The sequence below is a fragment of the Lontra canadensis genome, unplaced genomic scaffold (assembly GCF_010015895.1).
Source record: "Lontra canadensis isolate GAN:19392208 unplaced genomic scaffold, GSC_riverotter_1.0 scaffold35, whole genome shotgun sequence".
In the NCBI taxonomy this organism is placed as follows: Eukaryota; Metazoa; Chordata; class Mammalia; order Carnivora; family Mustelidae; genus Lontra; species Lontra canadensis.
In genome coordinates this window covers 2,577,591-2,597,201 of record NW_022631029.1, presented here as the reverse complement: position 1 = coordinate 2,597,201, position 19,611 = coordinate 2,577,591, and the positions used below count along the sequence as shown (strand labels likewise).

Below are 19,611 nucleotides of genomic sequence, written 5' to 3'. Positions count from 1 at the left end.
TGGAACCAGACAGAGGCGACGGGTGCCCAACTTTGCGATCATTAAATGCCACCAAATTGTACGATTTACAAGCATGGATTATCTGGCATGTGAATGACACCTTAATTAAAAACAGATCAGCTGGAGTTGGCCAGGCATGCGGCATAGGAACAAGGGTTCAGGGACAAGGGAGAGCAGGAGTAAAGGCATGGAAGCAAGACACAGACTGGAAATGACCAATCACTGTGGAAGGAAAAGAGCCTTCAGGATGGCAGCACCAGGGAGACTGGACTCTTCCCCAGAGTGAGGGAGACCCTTGAAAGGTTGGAGGCAAGGTCCTAGCCTGCAGCCACCTCTCCTTGGAAGCCTCTCATGTCCTCAACTCTCCCTCCTCCCCATGCCCTCTCCAGCACGCTTCTCCCTCCTTGTCCCTCACACACTGCTCAAGCCCTGACACTCCTGGCCCACGTATTGATGCCAGGCTGGGGCAAGTTTCTCTTCCCACATCACAGGGACAAACATCCTCTCTGTACACATCCTGCCCGAGCGCCTTCTGATTCTGGCTTTCCTCCCGACGTAATGATGGTCCCCTGGGGGCAAGTCACAGAACTTCTTGTTCCACAAAAACAACAACAACAACAACAACAAAAACAACAACAAAAAAGCTTTTGGGGTGCCTGAGTGGCACAATTGGTTAAGCATCCAACTCTTGGTTTTGGCTCAGGTCACGATCTCAGGGTTCTGGGATCAAGCCCCACATCTGGCTCCATCCATGCTCAGCATGGAGTCTGCTTAAGATTCTCTCTCTCCCCCTCCCTCTGCCCCTCCTGCTCCTGCTATCTCTCTCTCTCTTTAAAATAAAATCTTTAAAAAAAAAAACAAAACCAAAAAACTCTCAAGCTAGCCAAAGGCAAGGATCTTAAAAGCATCTTGCTAAGTCAAAGAAGCTGGTTTGAAAAGGCTGTATGTCATGGGATTCCAAGTGCATGACCCGGAAAAAACAAAGCTATGGAGACCATAAAAGATCCACGGTGGCCAGGGGTTGGGATAGGAAGGATGAAGAGATGGGAGCACAAGGGATTTTTAAGGCAGAGGAATGATGACACCATCACAGTGGATTCAGGTCAAAACCCAAGGAAGGTACAATACAGAGCGAACGCTGATGGAAGCTGTAGACGTCAGGTAATAATATTGCGAGAGCACAGATTCATTGGTTGTAACAAACACGGGCTGGTAATGCAGGACATAAATAGTAAGGGAAACAGTGGTGCTGGGTAGAGTGTATGGGAAGTCTGTGCTTTCTGCTCATTTTTTAATGAACCTGAAATTGCTCTAATACTTAAAGTCTGTTATTAATTAAAAAGACAAACACAGAGCCTACTGCCGAGAGTCACCAGGATTATTTCCCTGACAGCTCAGAGGGAGCCTTTTACCCTGCTGAGAGTCACAGGCTTTGGAACGGGAAAGGTCCCGCTGGCCCGCTTTCTCACCAGGAGCTGCCGGCATTAACTTCGTTCCCCTCTTCGTGCCTGTTTTCTTAGCTGTATAATGGGGACAACGGCAGTTGCGAGGTCTAATGGGATGTCATATGGGATGCACTTGCTTTCTCAGCATACTGGGGACACTCCATCCGCAATGGCAGTGGATCCTTCTGCCTCCCTCTCCTTGTGGACGGTGGGCATCCAAGGACCAGCCCCAGCCAACTAGGGCTTCATCCATCCCCCACCACCCCCATCCATCCCCAGGGCTGCCCCCTCCCAGCAAATGCTCAGGCATCACAACCCTTTCCTCCTCTGTCCCCTGCAGTGGAGACAAGATGAGACAGACATTGTAATACTGAAGGGGGAACAGCAGAAGTTAGGATTGAGTGTCTAGACTCTGGAGCTGGGAGTCCTGGATTGGAAAGCCAGTTCCAAAGGCCCCCTTTGCAGCTCGCACCCAGAGCTACGGCCACACTGGGGCACCTGCCAGAACCCACAGGCAGATCAACCGTCCCTTCCCTGGGACTGAGGCTAGTGCAGGACTCTGTGAGGCCCCAGAGGCTGCCGGGAGGTAAGGAGGATGCTAACCACCCCTCTGCACCCCCAAGTCCCCCATCTCCCACCCCTCCTCACTCCCCCACCTCCCCTCACCTCACCCCCACATGCAGCCAGGCCCCAGACCCCAGAGGCCCTGAAGCTGCGCTTACAGGCCACTGGGGGGCAGCAAGAAATGACCGTGAGTTCCCCAGCAAAAAGTCCTGACATCTGAAACTCAGAAAGGGTTCCACGCCACATGGAGACGGACAGTAAATAACCCGGATTCGGGCACCAGACACTCTGCAGGTTTATTTCTTGAATTCAACCAGGAAACAAAACCTTGGTGCTTGGAAAGGCCCACATGCAACAGCGCTGGTCCCAGTGTTTGTGGGGCTGGATGCCGCTGCAGGAGGAGAGCAGGACGGACAGTCTGGGTGGCCAGTCCCAACCATGGGAGTCCAGGATGAGCCACCAACAAGGCCAATGGGGACGTCTGAGCCATCCTGGCTGTGTCATCCCGGATGTCACCACCAACACTGGGTCATCATCACCAACGAGGCCAGTGGGGATATTCAACAGGCTGGAACCCCCAAGGCCCAAAAGTCCATCTCGGACACCACCCCCAGGCACGAGCCCTCCCCTGACACCACTGCTGCCACTCCTATGGGTCCCAGCAGTAGCCGTGCCAAATGGGGACACCGAGAGGGCTCTGCCAGGGTGAGCATCTGAACGGTGAGCCGAATAGCCACCCAATGCAATCTTTAAGGCCCCTCTAACAGGAGCTCCGTGGAGACGCCTAAAAGGAGACATGTGGGCAGGGGGCAATGTCCAAGGGGTAAGAGTTGATTCTGGAACTTTCCGGGTATCAGGAAGGGCAGACAGTGTATGGGAGACCCAGCAAAGATGGTCAAGTGCAGAGGGCAACTGGCCCAGCCTGGGAGATCTCTAGCTGGCCTAGAGGTCCCTTAACAATGCCCCCCTACATCCAGGTGAGTGGGGCAGACCACCTGTGGCTCCTCTGCTCAGGGGGGAGGATGGAGGGTCTGCCTGGCACTCGGAGAGGGAGAGGATGCCCTGGAGTCTGGCAGCCTGGGGAGGCCTGGACAGAGGCTCCTTAAGGCACAGCTGAGAGGGAGGCCAGGAGGCTCCACTCTGGGTCCAGGACCCAGCAGGGATGCCCCTCGAGGGCAACGAGACCCTGAACGCCTATAGATCCCAGGAGAGAGCAGGGGAGGAAAGAGGGAAGAGGTGAGGGCAGATGGAACAGAAGCAGGGAGAAGACACACACACACACACACACACACACACACACACACAAACACAGAAGCCAGAATTCAGGCAGGAGAGAGCCTAGAGGAGAAAAGAAGAGAGCGAAGATAGGAGAGCCATGGGCTCCTGCTGGGGTCCAGCTGCTCGGCACTAGGATGGCCCCACCTGGAGCATCTGGGCCAGTCCCTCCCCAGGCAGGGCTGTCTGGCTCCAGCTTGCCTCACTGGCAGGGCCCAGCTGGCAGCCTCTAGCAGGCAGAGGAAGAGCATCAGAGGGCAAAGGCACCGGAGCAGATACGGGTATAGACACCCTGGTCCAGCGGCAGGTAGTGGCCCTGCTTCAGGTCCAGGAAGAAGAGCCTGTCCGAGGTCTGGCGTGGATCGAAGCCCTCGTGCTGCAGTCGAGTCTTCTGGATCTTGAAGGTGCCTGTCGGGGTGGGCATGGGGTTTCTTAGCTATTGGGGGGAAGGTTCTGGGATCCCCAAACTCACCATCCTGTCCTACACCTCCAGGCCTCTGCATAGGCCGACCCCTCGGCTGGAAACATGCTTCCCCGTTTTGCTGGCCTGATTCCCCCTTGTCCTTCAGATCCTGACTTCATACCCCCTCCTCCAGGGAGACCTCCCTGCCCACTACCCCATCACAATCCCAAACACTGTGGATTCCCTGCCTGGGCGTGGGTCCACTTCCCATGAGGCCAAGGCAGGGCTGAATCTGCCACAAAGTAGGTCGGAGGTCAGCAACCCAGAGCTTAGGGCCAAATGCAGCCCATCATCTGTTTTGTAAAGAGTTTCTACTGGCACAAAGTGACACCCACTCATTTACACACCATCCAGTGCAGCTTTTGCACAACAGAGGCAGAGGTAAGTTGTTGGGACAGAGACTGCATGGCCCAAAAAGACCTGAGAATATTTACCATCTGATCTTTTAAGAAACAGTCTGCACTCCCTGCGGTGGACAATCAAAGAAAAGTTTCATGAAAATTAAGGCTCAGGGGTAGGTTGAGTAGGAAAAAACCGAGGCAGGAGACCTGTGTGCATTAGAGTTGAGAAGGTTTCTCGTTTTAAATAAAACTTCAAAAACACAAACCATAAGATTAAAAAAAAAAAAGGGTAAGTTTGTATCAAAATGAAGGGCTTCTTTTCAACAAAGGCCCCGCTAACAAGGTTGACAGTTAAGACTCCCAAAGAGAAGACTCCTGACGTCCAAAACCGCTAAGGAATGAACATTGGGACTATTAGGAGAAACTTCTGGTCAAGAAGAAAAAGAGAGCAAGGCTATAAAAGATGGACAAAAATTACAAACAGGTGACTTATAGGAGCGGGAACCTCCTACTTCTGCGAACCTCCGAGGTACTAATACGATTTGCTCAAATTTCCTAGTCATCAGAAAAATATGGGAAATGGAAGAAATGCACCAAACACTACAGAATGCCTAGGGGGGCCGGGATCGAGGAGTGGGAATAAATAATGATGCAGAGAAAACAAGATATGGCCCCTACATGAGCCCATGGTGCCCGCCATGCCATGAACCATTGCAATCAGACCTGGCAGGGGGGCCTAAACTGGGACAAATAAGCAAATGGTTGCTGAATCAACAGAAAGATGGACAGACAGACAGAGACGCAGGAGGCCGCACCTGTGGTGTCCACCTGGGGCAGGAGGCGTAGGAAGATGGGCCGGGCATATGGCGCCAGAACCTTCTGTAGCTCTTGGTACAGTGCATTGGGGCTCAGCTGGCCATGGGGGTCTGCGATGGCTGCCATGCCTGCTTTTCCCTCCACTCCTGGAGACAGAGGTTTTGCTAAGAACACGCCACCTTTTGTCCCACCGCAGGACTGGATGCACCCTTGGAGGCCCCTAGCCTCTGACGTCCAGTCCCTGCCATCTGAGATAACATTTGCTGGAACAGTCACTGTGTTACTGAGCTCCTGCAGCACTCTCTGTAACAGTGAGACAGTAGCTTTCCTGATCCCATTTTCCGGATAAGGAAACCAAGGCTGATTATCATCCATGAGGGGTGACTCCAGATCCAGGGCCCCTATCCCGGCTGCCGTGTGCAGTTACCCAGGTTGAGCACTGCCCAAGGGCACCTGTGCCTTCAAGCTCATGCAGGTTTGGCTCCTCTGGGGCTGCCATACCCGAGGACCAACCCCAGAACCCCAGCTTGCCTGGCACAGCCACCCCGTACACAGCCACGTCTGTCTGGCCCAGCAGACGGCTCAGCACACTCTCCACCTCTGTAGTGGAGACATTCTCCCCACGCCAGCGGAAGGTGTCCCCACCGCGGTCCCGGAAGTACATGTAGCCCAGCTCATCCATCACCAGCACGTCACCTGGCAGAGGGGAGAAGGAGAGGTAAGATGGTGGCCCACCATCCCCATAGCCAGCACCCCACCCCCGGGGTCTTCGCACCTGAGAGGTAGGCACTGTCACCCTTGCGGAAGACACTGTGGGCAATCTTCTTGCTGGTGGCACTCTCGCTGATGTAGCCATCGAAGCGACGCAGTGGGTCCTGCTGGTTGATCTGGCCCACAAGGAGGCCGGGCTCCCCTGGGGAGGAGACCACCCTCAGGCTGTGCTGGGTGGGCAGGGGGTGGGGGCCCCAGTTCCCCAGGGGACTGGGCAGGGCCTGGCTCACCGGCCTGACATGGGATACAGAGGCCTTGGGCATCCCGCAATAGTTCCATGGTGTCCTCATTGACCTTCACCAGCCGGATGGGGTACACATGGGGTAAGATACGGCTGTTAAAGCCACAGGAGCCAACCTGGGACAGAGCGATCTGAGTTGGTGAGAAGCCCCGGGGGATGGCGGGGGACACAGCATCCTCCCCACGGACACCTTGCCTCTCCTGCCCCAGGTGCTGGAATGAACACCCCTGCGTTGCCTGAACTCTGTGACCTTGGGTGATCTGAAAAAGGGGGTCTTAAGGGCAGTGCCTCCTTCCTGGGACTCAGGCTCCCTCTTCCCCCCCTTCCCAGCTGCCTTTGCAACCATGTGAGGAAACCCGCTGACTGGTCACCACTTCCTGGTCCATAAAACCCTCTGTGCTGGCAGGAAGGAAATGCCTAGAAGGACCCTAAAGCCCACTGCCCACCTGGCTCAATCCAATGAAGAGAAATGCCTGCCTCTGTGCTGTTGGGCATGTTTGTTACAGCAGCAAGTCCCATGAGCATGGCCAGGGTATCTTCCCCGGCTGTCTATTCAACGGATATGCATGGGGCGGGGGGAGAGGGGGCTGGCGCTCAGGTACTAGGGCCCCAACACAGAGACAGACCAAAAGGAATCCCTGCCCCCAGATGCTTGCTTTATCACGATTCTCCTGATCTATGCGTGGCTTGGTAGGGCTGCATAAGAGGAGGGTCCCGCTCAGGCAGGCAGAATGGAGACAGTGACTGCTAACCCTCAAAGCATCTGCAGAGAGCCTGCTCCCTGGGTGTGCTGTGCTGAGCTCACGGTCTGCTGGGGATCCAACAAGCCCAGGGAGCTATCATCCGCATTTATAGATGACTAAACCAAAGCCCAAGGAGTCTGAGTGACTTCCCCAGTAGGAGGAGATGGGCACGCCAACCCTGGGCCAGGATCCCCCAGGTCCCTGCTCACCCCTGATACCCCCACAGGTGGGACCTGAGGCTCAGGAAGGCTGAGGCCCTGGCCCAAGGGACACCGCCTGACAGAGGACTTGAACTCTGGGGGCACAGACCCAGGAGCTCCCCCTTCCCCCAAACCCATGAGCCTGGCAGAGCCCTCCCAGGGGTAAGGCTGTCCTACGAGAACCCGGTGGGGGGGGGCGCTGAGGAGGCCAAGGTGGCATTGATCCCCGAACGTGATAACCTGCCCACGCCCACCCCCCACCACCTCCATCCCCACCCACCTTGCCATCCATGTTGGCTATACTGCAGTTGCACTCGGTGGCTCCATAGAACTCGCCGATCTGGCGCACACCGAAGCGCTCGGTGAACTCCTCCCAGATGTTGGGCCGCAGCCCGTTACCCACCGCCAGGCGCACGCGGTGCCGCCCCTCGGCCTCTCGCACAGGCTGCTTCAGCAGGTAGCGGCAGATCTCCCCGATATACTGGACCACCTGGGGTGGGGGGAAGCGAGGGATGGGCCCGAGGGGAGTCACCCCTCCGACCTGGGTGCTAAAACCAGATCATCTTCAGAGCAATGTAACACCCGCCCCCGCCCCCCAACCTGGGGCCTTTTGCTCCTACCCCTTGCTGAATGGGAGTGGGGGGCAGGAGGATGCACTCAGCGACCCTCATGCCCCTCCCCCACCCTTCTGCTCCCCACGCTGTCTCCAGGGACCCCCGTGTGTGCCACAGGCAGCGCAGGAATGCGGGGCGCACCACTGACACCCCACCAGCCAGCCCTCAGCCCACAGCCCTAGCTCAGGGGGCTCCACTCCCGGTGGGGAGGGGTGCATCTCCCAGATACCTCAGGTGCCTTCCAGTCCTCATCTCTGGGTTGACTTTGAATGATTACCACCAACATCCCCAATTTTACTGAGGGTCACCAACAGTAAGTACCAGGACCAAAGCTGATAAACGGCAGAGGTTGATTTGAAGCTGGGCAGCCTGACCCCGGAGTCTGAATGAAGCAGTTACATGCTCGGGATTAACCACCAAGCTGAACATCACAGCTTCCAAGCGCTCACACCTTCCCTCACACACAGGACAAAGTCCAAATTTCTGCCAGTGGCCAATTCCCTCCGGCCCCACCGTCCTCACTGCCTCCTCTCCTTTCATTTCCCACCGCACTGCCTCCTCTCCTTTCATTTCCCACCAAAACCCACTGCCACCACGGCTCCTCCTCAGGACCTTTGCACATGCTTTGCCCTCTACCTGGGGCATTCTTCCCTGGGATGCATCTGGGCTCTCCCGTTTTGGGACAAAGGTAACCGCTGCGGACAGACTGTCCCTGAACACTGCTTGCTAAATCTCTGATGAGAAAACAAATGTGCTGAGTACTCTCTCCCGCCAAGCACAGAGTTCATTTAATTCTCCCAACACCCCATGTTGGACATGAAGCCTTGAGATCCACAGAGGGAAACAGCGTGCCCAAGATCTAACCAGGAGGCAAGCAGGGATGGGGCAAGATTGGAACCCGATGGTGCTAAGTTCTCTCCCTGGGCCCCTACGCTCAGGTCCCTGCTTTTGCCTGTGGCCCAGCCCACCCCATCTCCAGGGCAGAACGTTGGACAGGGTCTGGCCAATCGCCCAGTACAATCTCAGCTACTAAGTGGTTCAAGCCTAACCAGAATTAGACCAATAAGAATCAGCCACAGGACTTCTGATAAACCAAAAGGAAGAGTAAGGCTCTTTATCTCCTGGAGCTGCTGGGAACCTTCCCAGCCCCAGAGAAGTAGGGCTGGGAAGGAAGCTGCCACTAAGGAAGAAGAAAGACAAGAAATGGAGAGGGATTGAGGCACTCCTGGATCAGGCTGTGCCTGAAGCTGTCCCCATGTGGAATCTTCAGGTCCATGAGCTAATAAATCCCCTTCTTCAGGAAGCCAGGGTTTAGGTTAGGCTTTTGGCTCCTGTCAAATGGTGCAAAGTCCTGCCCTGAGCAGCTCTCAGCTGTTCTCTTCAGGCCAGGGGAGGGATGCCAGCCATGATTGAGGCCACTGAGGGGGTAATGGCCCCTCCCTGTGGCCCAAGGCTGTGTCCCTGCACTGAGAGCAAACACTTGATCTTTACCTGTGGTCTGGACCCTCAGACAGACCCAATGCTCAAGGGAAGACAACTCAGGTCAGTTCAGAGAGCCATACATCAGTGGGCCTATGCTAAGACCTCCAGCCTACAGGGTGACAACTGGATAGAAACTGGGAGCTGGGGGGCCCCCTGGGGGACTCAGTCAATTAAGCATCTGTCTTTAGCTCAGGTCATGATCCCGGGGTCCCAGGATCAAGCCCTGCATTGGGCTCCCTGCTCAGCGGGGAGTCTGCTTCTCCATCTCCCTCTGTCCCTCCCCACCCCCCGCTGTGCACTCTATCTCATAAATAAATAAAATCTTTTTTTAAAAAGGGGGGTGGAAACATTTTTTTAAATAAAATAAAAAGGGGGGTGGGAGGATGGGATAACCAGGTAATGGGCATTAAGGAGAGCACATGATGGAACAAGCACTGGGTATTACAGGAGACTGATGAATCACTGAATTCTACCTCTAAAGCTAATAAGACAGTATATGTTAATTAATTGAATTTAAATTTTAAAAAAGAGATTGGATGAATAGGAAAAAAAAAAAAAAAGATTCTGGGAGGAGATCATTGACCGGGGACCCTGCCATGACTCCTTTGTCAGGGTGATCTTGTACTTCAGGTGCACACACCCCAGTGGGTATGGAAGGATAAAGGCACCACATACTCAGTCCCCCAGGGATGAGAAGGGGTCCAGCCCTGTCTCCTGCCTGTCTGTTGCTACGTAGCTAAGAAAGTGGGGTTCTAAATGATAGCCTGCTGTCTCCCGTGAGGATAGGTATACTGTAATTTGGCTGCAGCCACCGTTTCCCCATCCAACAGCCAGAGGATGGGATTTCTGAACCCAAATGCATGCACTTGTTTTAGCAACATTCTTGTTAAACTTGACCTTTGAGGATTTTGTCCTCTATTCCTTAAAGGGCCCCTAGGGTTTTCTGGGTACCTTCTCTTGACACAGAAATTCCCCTTCTTAGAAAAGGAATAGACTATCAAGGGTCTGGAGACCCGTGACCAGTGCCCAGTGGGAGTATGGCACATCAAGGACCAAGAGAGGGACCACCAGACACTGCGGGCCTTCCAGGAAAAAAAGTTGAACTTGAAGCTGATCAATTATCTAGACCAGAGGTTCTCAACCACCAGCAACTCTGTCCTCCCAGAACCCTTGGCAACATCTGAGTACATTTTTGATGCTCATAACCTGGGGGGGAGGGGGGCGGGGTGGGTCAGGAATGCTGCTGAATGTCCTATAGTACACAGGGTGCCCCCGCCAAATGATCCAGCCCCAAATATCCTTAGCATCATGGCTGAGAAACATTGCATTGTACCCAACAACTCCCAACGGACAGGAAACACCGGGGATAGAGGAACATGTTAAGAGACACCCCAGCAACCTCCAGACTGGGAAAATACTACAGGACACACAGCCCTTCGGTAAATATAAGGCAGAAAAAGAAAAAAGAGACAAAGGGCTCCTACAGATGAAGGGATTCTCATGAGACACATCGACAGGTCAAAATGTGTGGGTCTCCTCTAAAACCAGATTTTTTCCAAATTACAGAAACGGGGGGAAAAGTCATATTTTGACCCAGTGAGACACAGGGGATGGAGCCGCTGCCCAGATTTCTGATGACACTGAGAGCTCACTGTCACGTTTTGGCTGTGATGATGGGGCTGAGCTTATGGGGTATTTGTTTGTTTGTTTGTTTTTCCTTTTGTTGTTGTGTCCACATATACATAACATAAAATTTACCATTGTGAGCACAGTTCGGTAGCATTAAGAACACTCACCCTGCTGTGCAGCCACTATCATCCGTCAGGACTCCTTTTATCTTGGAGAACTGAGACTCTATCCCCACTAACCACTGACTCCCCACTCCACCCCAGCCCCAGGTGCCCAACAGCCTACTTCCTGTCTCTATGACCGTGACCGTTCTAAGTCCCTCATATAAGGGGGATGATACAGCATTTGTCTCTGGGTGACTAGCTTATTTCCCTCAGCACAATGTCCTCAAAGTTTATCTATGTTGTGGAATGTGCCAGAATTTCTCCCTCTTTAAGGCTGAACAATATTCTGTCGTATGAATACACCACCTCTTGTTTATCCATTCACCGGTTGGTAGCCCCTAGGTGGCTTCTATACTTTAGCTATCGTAAATCATGCTGCTGGGAACAGGGATATACAAATATCCCTTCGAAATCTGAGAGGCAATGTGGGGGGTTTGGGGGATAGGGAAGGAAAAAATGAAACAAGATGGGATCTGTGGGGGGAGACAAACCATAAGAGACTCTTAATCTCACAAAAAAACCTGAGGGTTGCTGGGGGGAGAGGGGGAGGGAGAGGGTGGTGGGGTTATGGGCATTGGAGAGGGTATGTGCTATGGTGAGTGCTATGAAGTGTGTAAACCTAGCGATTCACAGGCCTGTACCCCTGGGGCTAAAAATACATTATATGTTAATAAAAAATTAAAAATTAAAAAAATATATCCCTTCAAGACCCTGCTTTCAATTTTCTTGTTTTAACAACAGTCCTTACCAGACACAAAAGGCCAGACACTGTGTAAGTCCCACTTACAAGAGATGTCCAGAACAGGCCAATCCATGAAGACAGAAAGCAAATTAGTGGTTACCCAGTTTGGGGTGGGGGGTGCTGGTGGTGACGGGACAGGGATGGGGAGTGACTGCTAATGGGTTTTCCCTCTGGCATGATGGAAATGTTCTGGAACTAGACAGAGGTGATGGCTATACAACATTGTGAATATAGCAAACATCACTGAACTGTTCGCTTTAAAAATGGTTCTTGGGGCACCTGAGTGGCTCAGTGGGTTAAAGCCTCTGCCTTCGGCTCTGGTCATGATCCCAGGGTCCTGGGATCGAGCCCTGCATCGGGCTCTCTGCTCAGCAGGGAGCCTGCTTCCTCCTCTCTCTCTCTTTCTCTGCCTACCTCTCTGCCTGCTTGTGATCTCTATCTGTCAAATAAATAAATAACAAATCTTTTTAAAAAATTAAAAAATAAAAATGGTTTCTTTTATACGAATTTTGCCCCCAAAACAAAGTCATTCTCATCTTTCGGAGGTTTTCCTGAAGCATTTCTGTGAAGGACACACACTTCTCTCTGGGGGCTGCTTCACAAGGATGCAGAAGGACGGAGGTGGGTGGGGCTCGAGGGGGTGGGATGGTGTGTCTGAAGGCCCCTGGGGCCAGTGACAGGTGCTTGGGAATCACCTGTACCTTCTTCTGTCCATGTTCATGTACACAGCCTTTGCCCACAAGACGAAAACAGAGCATTCCTAGGAAAGCTTTCATAAGCTGGAACGGCGTCAAGCATATCCCCTGATACCTAAAAGTACGAATTACACTTCACTTTTATGAAAGATACACATCAGTACTAGAATGCGTGTTGATTTTTTTTCTCGTAAAAGAGAAAATCCTCTTTGGAGTTCTTTCGGTTAGAGAAATCAGGGATTGATGTACGTCTTTCCCCACAGCGAAGCCGTAATCGGAACTTTCAGAGACTGTGGACTATCTGTATTCACGACTCTTGATCAAGTTAATAAAATAGACTTCCGCATTTCAAGACTTGGTTTAACAATGTTCCTAGAGAGTTCCCCATGAGCAAAACGGAAAATCCTCAAAAGTGGAGCTGATCCCAGCCTCTGCCCCCAGGGGTCCCCAGGATGCCAGCCCAGAGCCCTCACCCTGCCCAGCTGTGTGACCTGGGCAGCAGGCCTGACCTCTCTGGTCCCCACCTGACAAGGCAAGGCGGGCACCTGCCAAAACTTGCCAGGCCCTGGCCACACCCCCTTCTCTCCTCTCCTCAACCCTTCTTCGTGGAGGAAGGTGCCAGAACCTGTATATAAACCCCCACCAGGGCACTGAGATCCTCAGGCTGGGTTCCTCTCACCGTGGAGGGGAAAAAAGAGGAGAGGACAGGGCCTAGTCCCCCCTATCCTCTCTCCTCTCCAGGGCCGTGGATGTCCTCCACCTCTATCTCATGCTCACCCTGCCTGGAAGCCCCACACCTTGTGGCCCTAACCAGCCCAGAGCGGGGGTCTGGATGCACTGATCTCATTTCCTGATTTCCTGGGGCCACCAGCAGGGAAGACTCCTGGGACACAGGGCGAACTCCTTAGAGAAGTCGGGTGGCCTGGGCCCCACCCCGTCTGTAGTATGGCCTGTTTCCCGGCCTGCAAAATGGTCTTGGTGATGCCTCTGCCCACTCTCACGCAGTCATGCGGATCCACTGAGCTTACACGGGGTCGGGGGGGAAGGTTTAGCCTGGGTCAGGCCACCCTCCTGTCCCTCTCCAGAGCAGCTATGGTGGGGCGGGGTGGGGGTGGTGCTTGGAGGGTGGGTGGGGGTGTGGCTGCACAGCAGAGGCGGCCTGGCAGGTGGAAGGTGGGGCCACGTGGGAGGGGCGGGGCCTGACCGTGCAGTTGTACTTGACGCAGTCATCCCAGAAGCGGCTTGCGGAGAACTTCTTGCGGAGGACCACCGTCAGCCCGTAGATTAGACACTGCCCCACGCCCATGATGTTCCCTGCAGAGTGCGGGCTCGGTGAGGAGTCCCCAGTCCCTGCCCCCCACCCCGCCCCCACCCGCCCGCGGTACCTGCCGTGTGGTACAGGGGCAGGCAGTCATAGAGCACGTCTGCCACCTGCATGCTGTAGGCGTGGTGGCCGAAGGCTGCGATGCGGTAGTACCTGCGGGGGCGGGGAGTGCAGGGGCTGCGACTTACATCCTCTGGGGCATGGGAGTGGGGGGAACGTGCAAGAGAGAGGGGCAGCAAGGGGGGGCGAGGGGGGAGGGGAGGTGGCAGAACACCGCAGGGTCCACCCTCACAGGGGTGCTGGAGAGGAACATGCCGCCTATAACTATCAATGGTGCTAGGGGCCATTAGAAATAGGAGAGCAGAGAAACGGAGAGGGGCTGAAGGTGACACAGCCAGAGAGGCTGGGGGATCCTGTGTGGGGAGGTGACACATGAGCTGAGACCTGGTGAGAAGGAGCCATGGTGGGGGCCGGGGAGGGCCAGGGAAGAGCGGCCAGGTGGAGGGCACAGCAAGTGCAAAGGCCCTGAGGCCAGAAGGACACTGGTGGGTCTGTGGAAGTGTAAGGAGCTGAAAGGCTAGGAGTGAGGAGTGGAGAGAAGGAAGAGGACAGCAGAGAGAATTGGCAGGCGTTGCACAACTCGACCATGGATTTTACTCTGAGGGCCAAGGCAGGTACAGGGAAGTCTGGCACCCGGGGGGGGGGGGGCGTCTGGTTTAAGATTTTAAACCCTCCTGCGGCCACTGAGAGGAGCAGGGCCATTAGGGGCAGGAGCAGGAGCAAGAGACCAAGGAGGGACACAGAGCACCTCTGTCCCGAGATGGGCTGTGGGTTTTACTGGGTTGAGACAGAAATGTTCCCAAGATCCCAACAAGATTGAGGGAAGGGGTCAGCCATAGAGGCGACCTGGAGTCACTCCCCAAAGCTGGAATAAGGCCCATGGGCCCCTTACCTGCTGTGCACTACAATGGCAGCCTTGGGCAGCCCTGTGGTCCCCGAGGTGTAGATATAGAAGAGTCGATCTGCAGGAGATGCGTGTGTTGGAGACCGAAGACTGGGTGGGTGGAATGAGGGGACAGGGTAGGTAGGCACTGGCAGAAGAAGGGTGTCCCACCCTGGCCTCACCATCCATGCCCTTGTCAGGGGGGCTGTGCCAGAGGGGCTGTGGAGGCCTCCTTCAGCAATGGGTCCAGGAGCTGGGTGTCGGGCACGATACCCTCAGGCCCCAGTTCTCCGGAGCAGAACTTGACCAGGCTCTTCCCCAGCTGTCCGCTCACCTCGGCCACCGCTGCAGCCCAAAACAGATGTCACGGTCAAGGACGGCCAGGGCCCCTCCCAAGGCCTGGGATGCACCATACTATCTCCCGGTCCTGGAAACCCAGGAGTCCCGACCCAAGATGACGCGTGCACCTGACCTCACCTGCCGTCAGCTCCCCTCCGAAGATGAGGGCCTTGGCCCCCGAGGTGCCCAGGCAGAAGGCCAGGGGCTCGCGCCGTAGGTTAACGTTGAGCAGAGCGGCTTCCACGCCCACCTTGGCCAGGCCCAGCCAGAGCCCCACGAACTCCGGCCGGCCCTCCAGGAAGATGGCCACCACGTCACCTGGCGCGAAGCCCAGCTGGCAGAAGAGGTTGGCCACAGCATTGGAGTAGGCATCCAGCTGCGCGAAGGTCCAGCACACATCACTGCCTGCGTCCACCAGTGCCAGGCGATCCGGCTGCCGCCGCGCCACCACCTGGAAGATCCACGGGATGGTGTGGCGGGCGCGCTGGTGCCTCCGCAGCTCCAGACGGACACGGATCAGCACGAAGAGGCCACTGGGGGGAGGGGAGGATGGAGGGGATGGGGTCACTGGGTGCCCTGCCTGGCCTCCAGGAGACCTCTCCAAGCCTCAGCATCTCCATCTGGAGAAAGCAGAGGGAAAAGTCCTGCACCCCCAAGGAAGGCAAAAGTTCAATAAGGACCTTTTGGTCACTGGGTCTCTTGGGGGTACTAAGGGCATAGAAAGGGCAATTTGCCAGCCAACCCAGAAGTACACAGATGGTCAAAGCTGGCCATGCCATGCCATGAAAATCAGAGTGACTCTGTCCTTCTCCACCCCAGCTAGTTCAGTGACTCTGAGGGAGCCAGGATCCAGTCCTGTCCTTTTTCTCTCCTGGAACATCCAGAGCCTCCCATGGATGCCACCACCACCTTTAACCTAGATTCCTCATGCTGCATCCACCCCAACCTGGTGTCCTTATCACCTCCTCCAGAAGACTTCCAGGGCTCAGCCCCTCTATTGTGCCCACTGCTCCCCCACCAAGCATAGAGTCCCCCAAATGGGGCCAAACTGGGGCAGACACTGGCTGGGCTCATAAAACTCTCTCTTGCCCACCTTGGAAGCTCTCCCTATCCCCTATTCTCCATCAAAGCCTCTGTGCAAAGCCATTCGATAATGGGTGTTCCCCCCCACCCCTAGATCATGAGCACCCAAGGGGAAGTCACATCTGGTTTGGCTGAGGAACCTGGCACGTACTAGATGCCCAATAAACAGGCCAGACTGTGCTCATGTCCCCAAACCTGGACCTTAGTGTGCCCTCCATTCCTGGAGGTAGCAGCCAGCACAGAGTCAGACTCTTCCATTCATCTCCCAGATGATGAGCATCTCCTGTGTGCCAGGCCCCCAGTGGGCAAGACCCAGTGGTGACCCGGACATAACCCTTCTCCCCCTCCAACTTTCTCCTCCTCCACCTCCCTTTCCATCCTGCTTCCCCTGCCAGCTCCCCCTTGCTCACTCACTCCAGCCACGGGGCCTCCTTGTTGTTCCTTGAGCACATCCGGCACACTCCTACCTCAGGGTCTTTGCACAGGCCATACCCCCTGCCTAGACCACTCTTCCACCAACATCTACATTGCTCCTAACCCACTTCCATCAGGTCTTAGCTTATATGCCACCCTCTTCAGGTGGCCATTCCCAGACACCCATCTGTTATGGTACCATCACCACCACCCCTCTGATCCCTGCTTTCGTTTATTTTTCAACACGGCACTTACACTGTCAAATGCCCTGTGCAGTTTACTGACCTACCATTTTGCCGCTGGGTTATCTCTCCCTGCCCTGGATGACAGGCACTTGTGTCTATTTTTGTTCTAGGCCCTGGAGAGACAGCCGTGGAGACAGACCAAGGCCCCACTCTCCTGGAGCGCAGTGAGCCTGCCACAAATAATCCCACAGGACACCATCGGAGGGAGAAAGAGAGGCATCTGGAGCTCTCATGCCAGACCTGAACCCCGCAGCCTAAAAAAAGCAGCCACCTCTTTATGGCTGGCCAGATCTTTGGTGAGAGGAGGGGCAAGGTCCCAGGCCAAGACCTCTGTGAAGAGAAGCAAGACAGGCAGGGGGACAGCTGTAAGGACCAAAAACAAAGGGTCTTCGGGAGGTTACCACCCACCAGTCCCCTCTGGGTGCCTGGCCCGTTACTCTCAGGGTGACTGATAGCCTCTAACCACAGAGCTCCGCTCATCCAAGCCCCTGTTTGCAGTGACCAGGGGAAGCGACGCCTGCCTCCCACCAGGAGCCTGGCACATAGTAGGTGCTTAGCAAAGAGAGGCTGAACGACTCCCTTCAAGACCCTGAATCTGGAGCCCAGGAGCCTGCCCCTCCCTGGTGACCAGTGCAGAGGCACGGATTCCTTCATGGCCACACATCGAGCACCTGCTTTGCACAGGTGAAGCTGATCAGGTGGGAGACGCAGATATCGGTGGGGGTGGGGGGCCAGAGTGAGCACTGGGGGGCTGAGATACTGATGGCAAAGGGGTGAAGGAGTCTTGTGGGGAGATGGGGATGCTCTGTATCTTGATGGTGGTAGTTACCTAGATCGAAAACCCCAAACGTATACTTAGCACGGGTATATTTCATTTTATGTAAGTGATACCTCAAAAACAACCCATGGGAACAGAGCCGATTGGCAGTTGCCAGGGGCTGCGGGGAGGGGAAATGACTGCTAATGGGAATGGGGTTTCCTTTTAGGGTGATGGAAATGTTCTGGAACCAGATGGAGGTGGTGGTTATGTAACTGTGAATGTGCTCGATGTCACTAAGGTCAATTTTATACACACTTCACTACAATAAAAATGAACAGGACAACTCAGGAAGAATATCTTGCGGCAAGGTTAAAAAGGGGGAGTCTTTGCCTCCAAGAGACAGACTCTAGAAAACTAACAGGTGAAAGGATGTGCCAGTGGGACTAGGAGAGCGGAGGAAGAGTCAGTGAAGGTCATGGATGTTGGGGGATGGGCACATGGGCTCAAAACATTATTCTCTCCACTTCTGTAGGCAGGAAATCTTCCATAATAAAATCTTTTATTTATTTTTATTTTTTATTTTTTAAGAGGGGAGGGGCAAGGGGCACAGAGAGACAGAGAAAGAGAATTTTAAGCAGGCTCCGTGCTGAGACATGGGACTCGATCTCACGGCCCCAAGATCATGACCTGAGCGGAAAACAGGAGACAGATGCTTAACCAGCTGCGCCATCCAGGCACCCTCTCCCCACAAAAATGTTTTAACCCTCCAAAGCCCCGCCTGCCCCAGTCCCCATCTATCTGCCCACTTCATCCTGCTCTCTATTCCTCCAGCTTCCTCTCACCTCCTTCCCTGATTTTCAGCCTGGCAAAGGTTCCTGCCCCTGGGCCTTTGCACATGCAGTTGCCACTGCTGGAATATTCTGCCCCAGATGTCTCATCAGGCTTCCTTCACATCCTTTACCTCTCAGCTCCAGCTCCTGCCTGGAGAGGTCTTCCTTGCCCTGCCCAGCTTGGGTCACTATGGCTGTTTGAGAAGCTGCCTGCAAATTCCTTGACAGTCTTCGCTTCAAAAGGCAGGTCCTATTTCCCTGCCCCTTGGGAAGGGCAGACTCAGGGACTCACTTCTAATGAAGAAAACATAGCAGCAGTGATGCTGTGTGACTTCCGAGATGGGGGCACCGAGACAGCACCCCCTTCCTCTAGGCACACTGATGTTCTCACACTCTCTGGGGACAGTGGCCCTCAAAACCCAGCACCAAGTTGCAAAGAAGCCCAGACCATGTGGAGAGCCCATGTACAGGTGTTCTAACAACACATCTGAGTGAACAAAACTTCGGGTGATTCCGGTCCCAGATTCTGAGTCGGCCAGCGGAAGCCCCAGACTTGGCAGAGCAGATAAAATGGTGACATCTGACTTCCTGACCCAGAGAAGACACAGGAAATAATACTGAGCCTTGTGTTAAGCCTCTAGGTTCTGGGGTAATTTGTTACTACGCAGCCATGGAAATGATGGGTAACTGCTACGCTCCCAGCCCGTTTTATTCCTTCAGAGCAATCATCACAATCGGAAATGACCAGCTTCCTTTATGGGTTTCCTGGCATTTTATGTTGATTTCTATGAGAGCAAGCACCCTGTCTATTGTGTCCGGGGATACAGTACTGGCACGAAACACAGGACGATGATGGTGTCCTACCACGCTACGCAAACACAGCCCCGCCTCCCCCGTCTGCACGCAACTGTGGCTGTTGAAGAGTGTCCCCAATAATTCACATCCACCCAAAACCTCAGACGTGACCTCATTCTGAAGTAGGATCTTTATAGATGTAACTGAGATGCATATGAGACGAGGTCATCCCGATTCCCCAGGAGGGACCTAAGTCCAATGACAGGTGTCTTTTTAAGGAGAACACAGAAACACAGGGGAGGAGACAGGGGTGACACGGCCACAAGCCTCACGACACCTGGAGCCCTCAGAAGCTGGAAGAGGCAAGAGAGGATTCCCTCGAGAGCCTTCCAAGGGAGCACGCCTGCCGACACCTCGATGGCTGGTTGCCAGAACTTAGAAGAAAACAAATTCCTGTGGTTTTAAGCCACAAGTCTGTGGTCAGTTACAGCAGTCCTGGGACATGACAAATGAAGACAGTAAGATCCCCCACCTCCCAGGTCATGGTGGGGAGAAAAGAGGCCAGAGGTAGATTGCTGAAGATGGGGCCTGGCACATCCTATATTCCCAACCAACTCTGTTGCTATCCTTTCCCCCACGGAAGGAAGCACAGTGAGTAAGAAATCAGAATGGAATTAGCACTTTATCTACCCA

The 19,611-nt window shown here is 54.4% G+C and overlaps 1 protein-coding gene across 1 annotated transcript in view; it reads right to left on the bottom strand.

Annotated features, from left to right (window-relative positions):
• Positions 1 to 2,280: 2,280 nt before the first annotated feature.
• The window catches only part of SLC27A1 (solute carrier family 27 member 1), a 30,408-nt gene continuing 13,077 nt past the window's right edge, over positions 2,281 to 19,611 (bottom strand). Inside the window, 12 exon segments of the mRNA XM_032867614.1 lie at positions 2,281 to 3,692; positions 4,904 to 5,050; positions 5,436 to 5,600; positions 5,680 to 5,817; positions 5,906 to 6,032; positions 7,140 to 7,349; positions 13,390 to 13,499; positions 13,571 to 13,662; positions 14,462 to 14,531; positions 14,635 to 14,656; positions 14,658 to 14,797; positions 14,930 to 15,324. Coding sequence (XP_032723505.1) covers positions 3,535 to 3,692; positions 4,904 to 5,050; positions 5,436 to 5,600; positions 5,680 to 5,817; positions 5,906 to 6,032; positions 7,140 to 7,349; positions 13,390 to 13,499; positions 13,571 to 13,662; positions 14,462 to 14,531; positions 14,635 to 14,656; positions 14,658 to 14,797; positions 14,930 to 15,324 — 1,774 coding nt within the window. The 3' untranslated portion in view covers positions 2,281 to 3,534.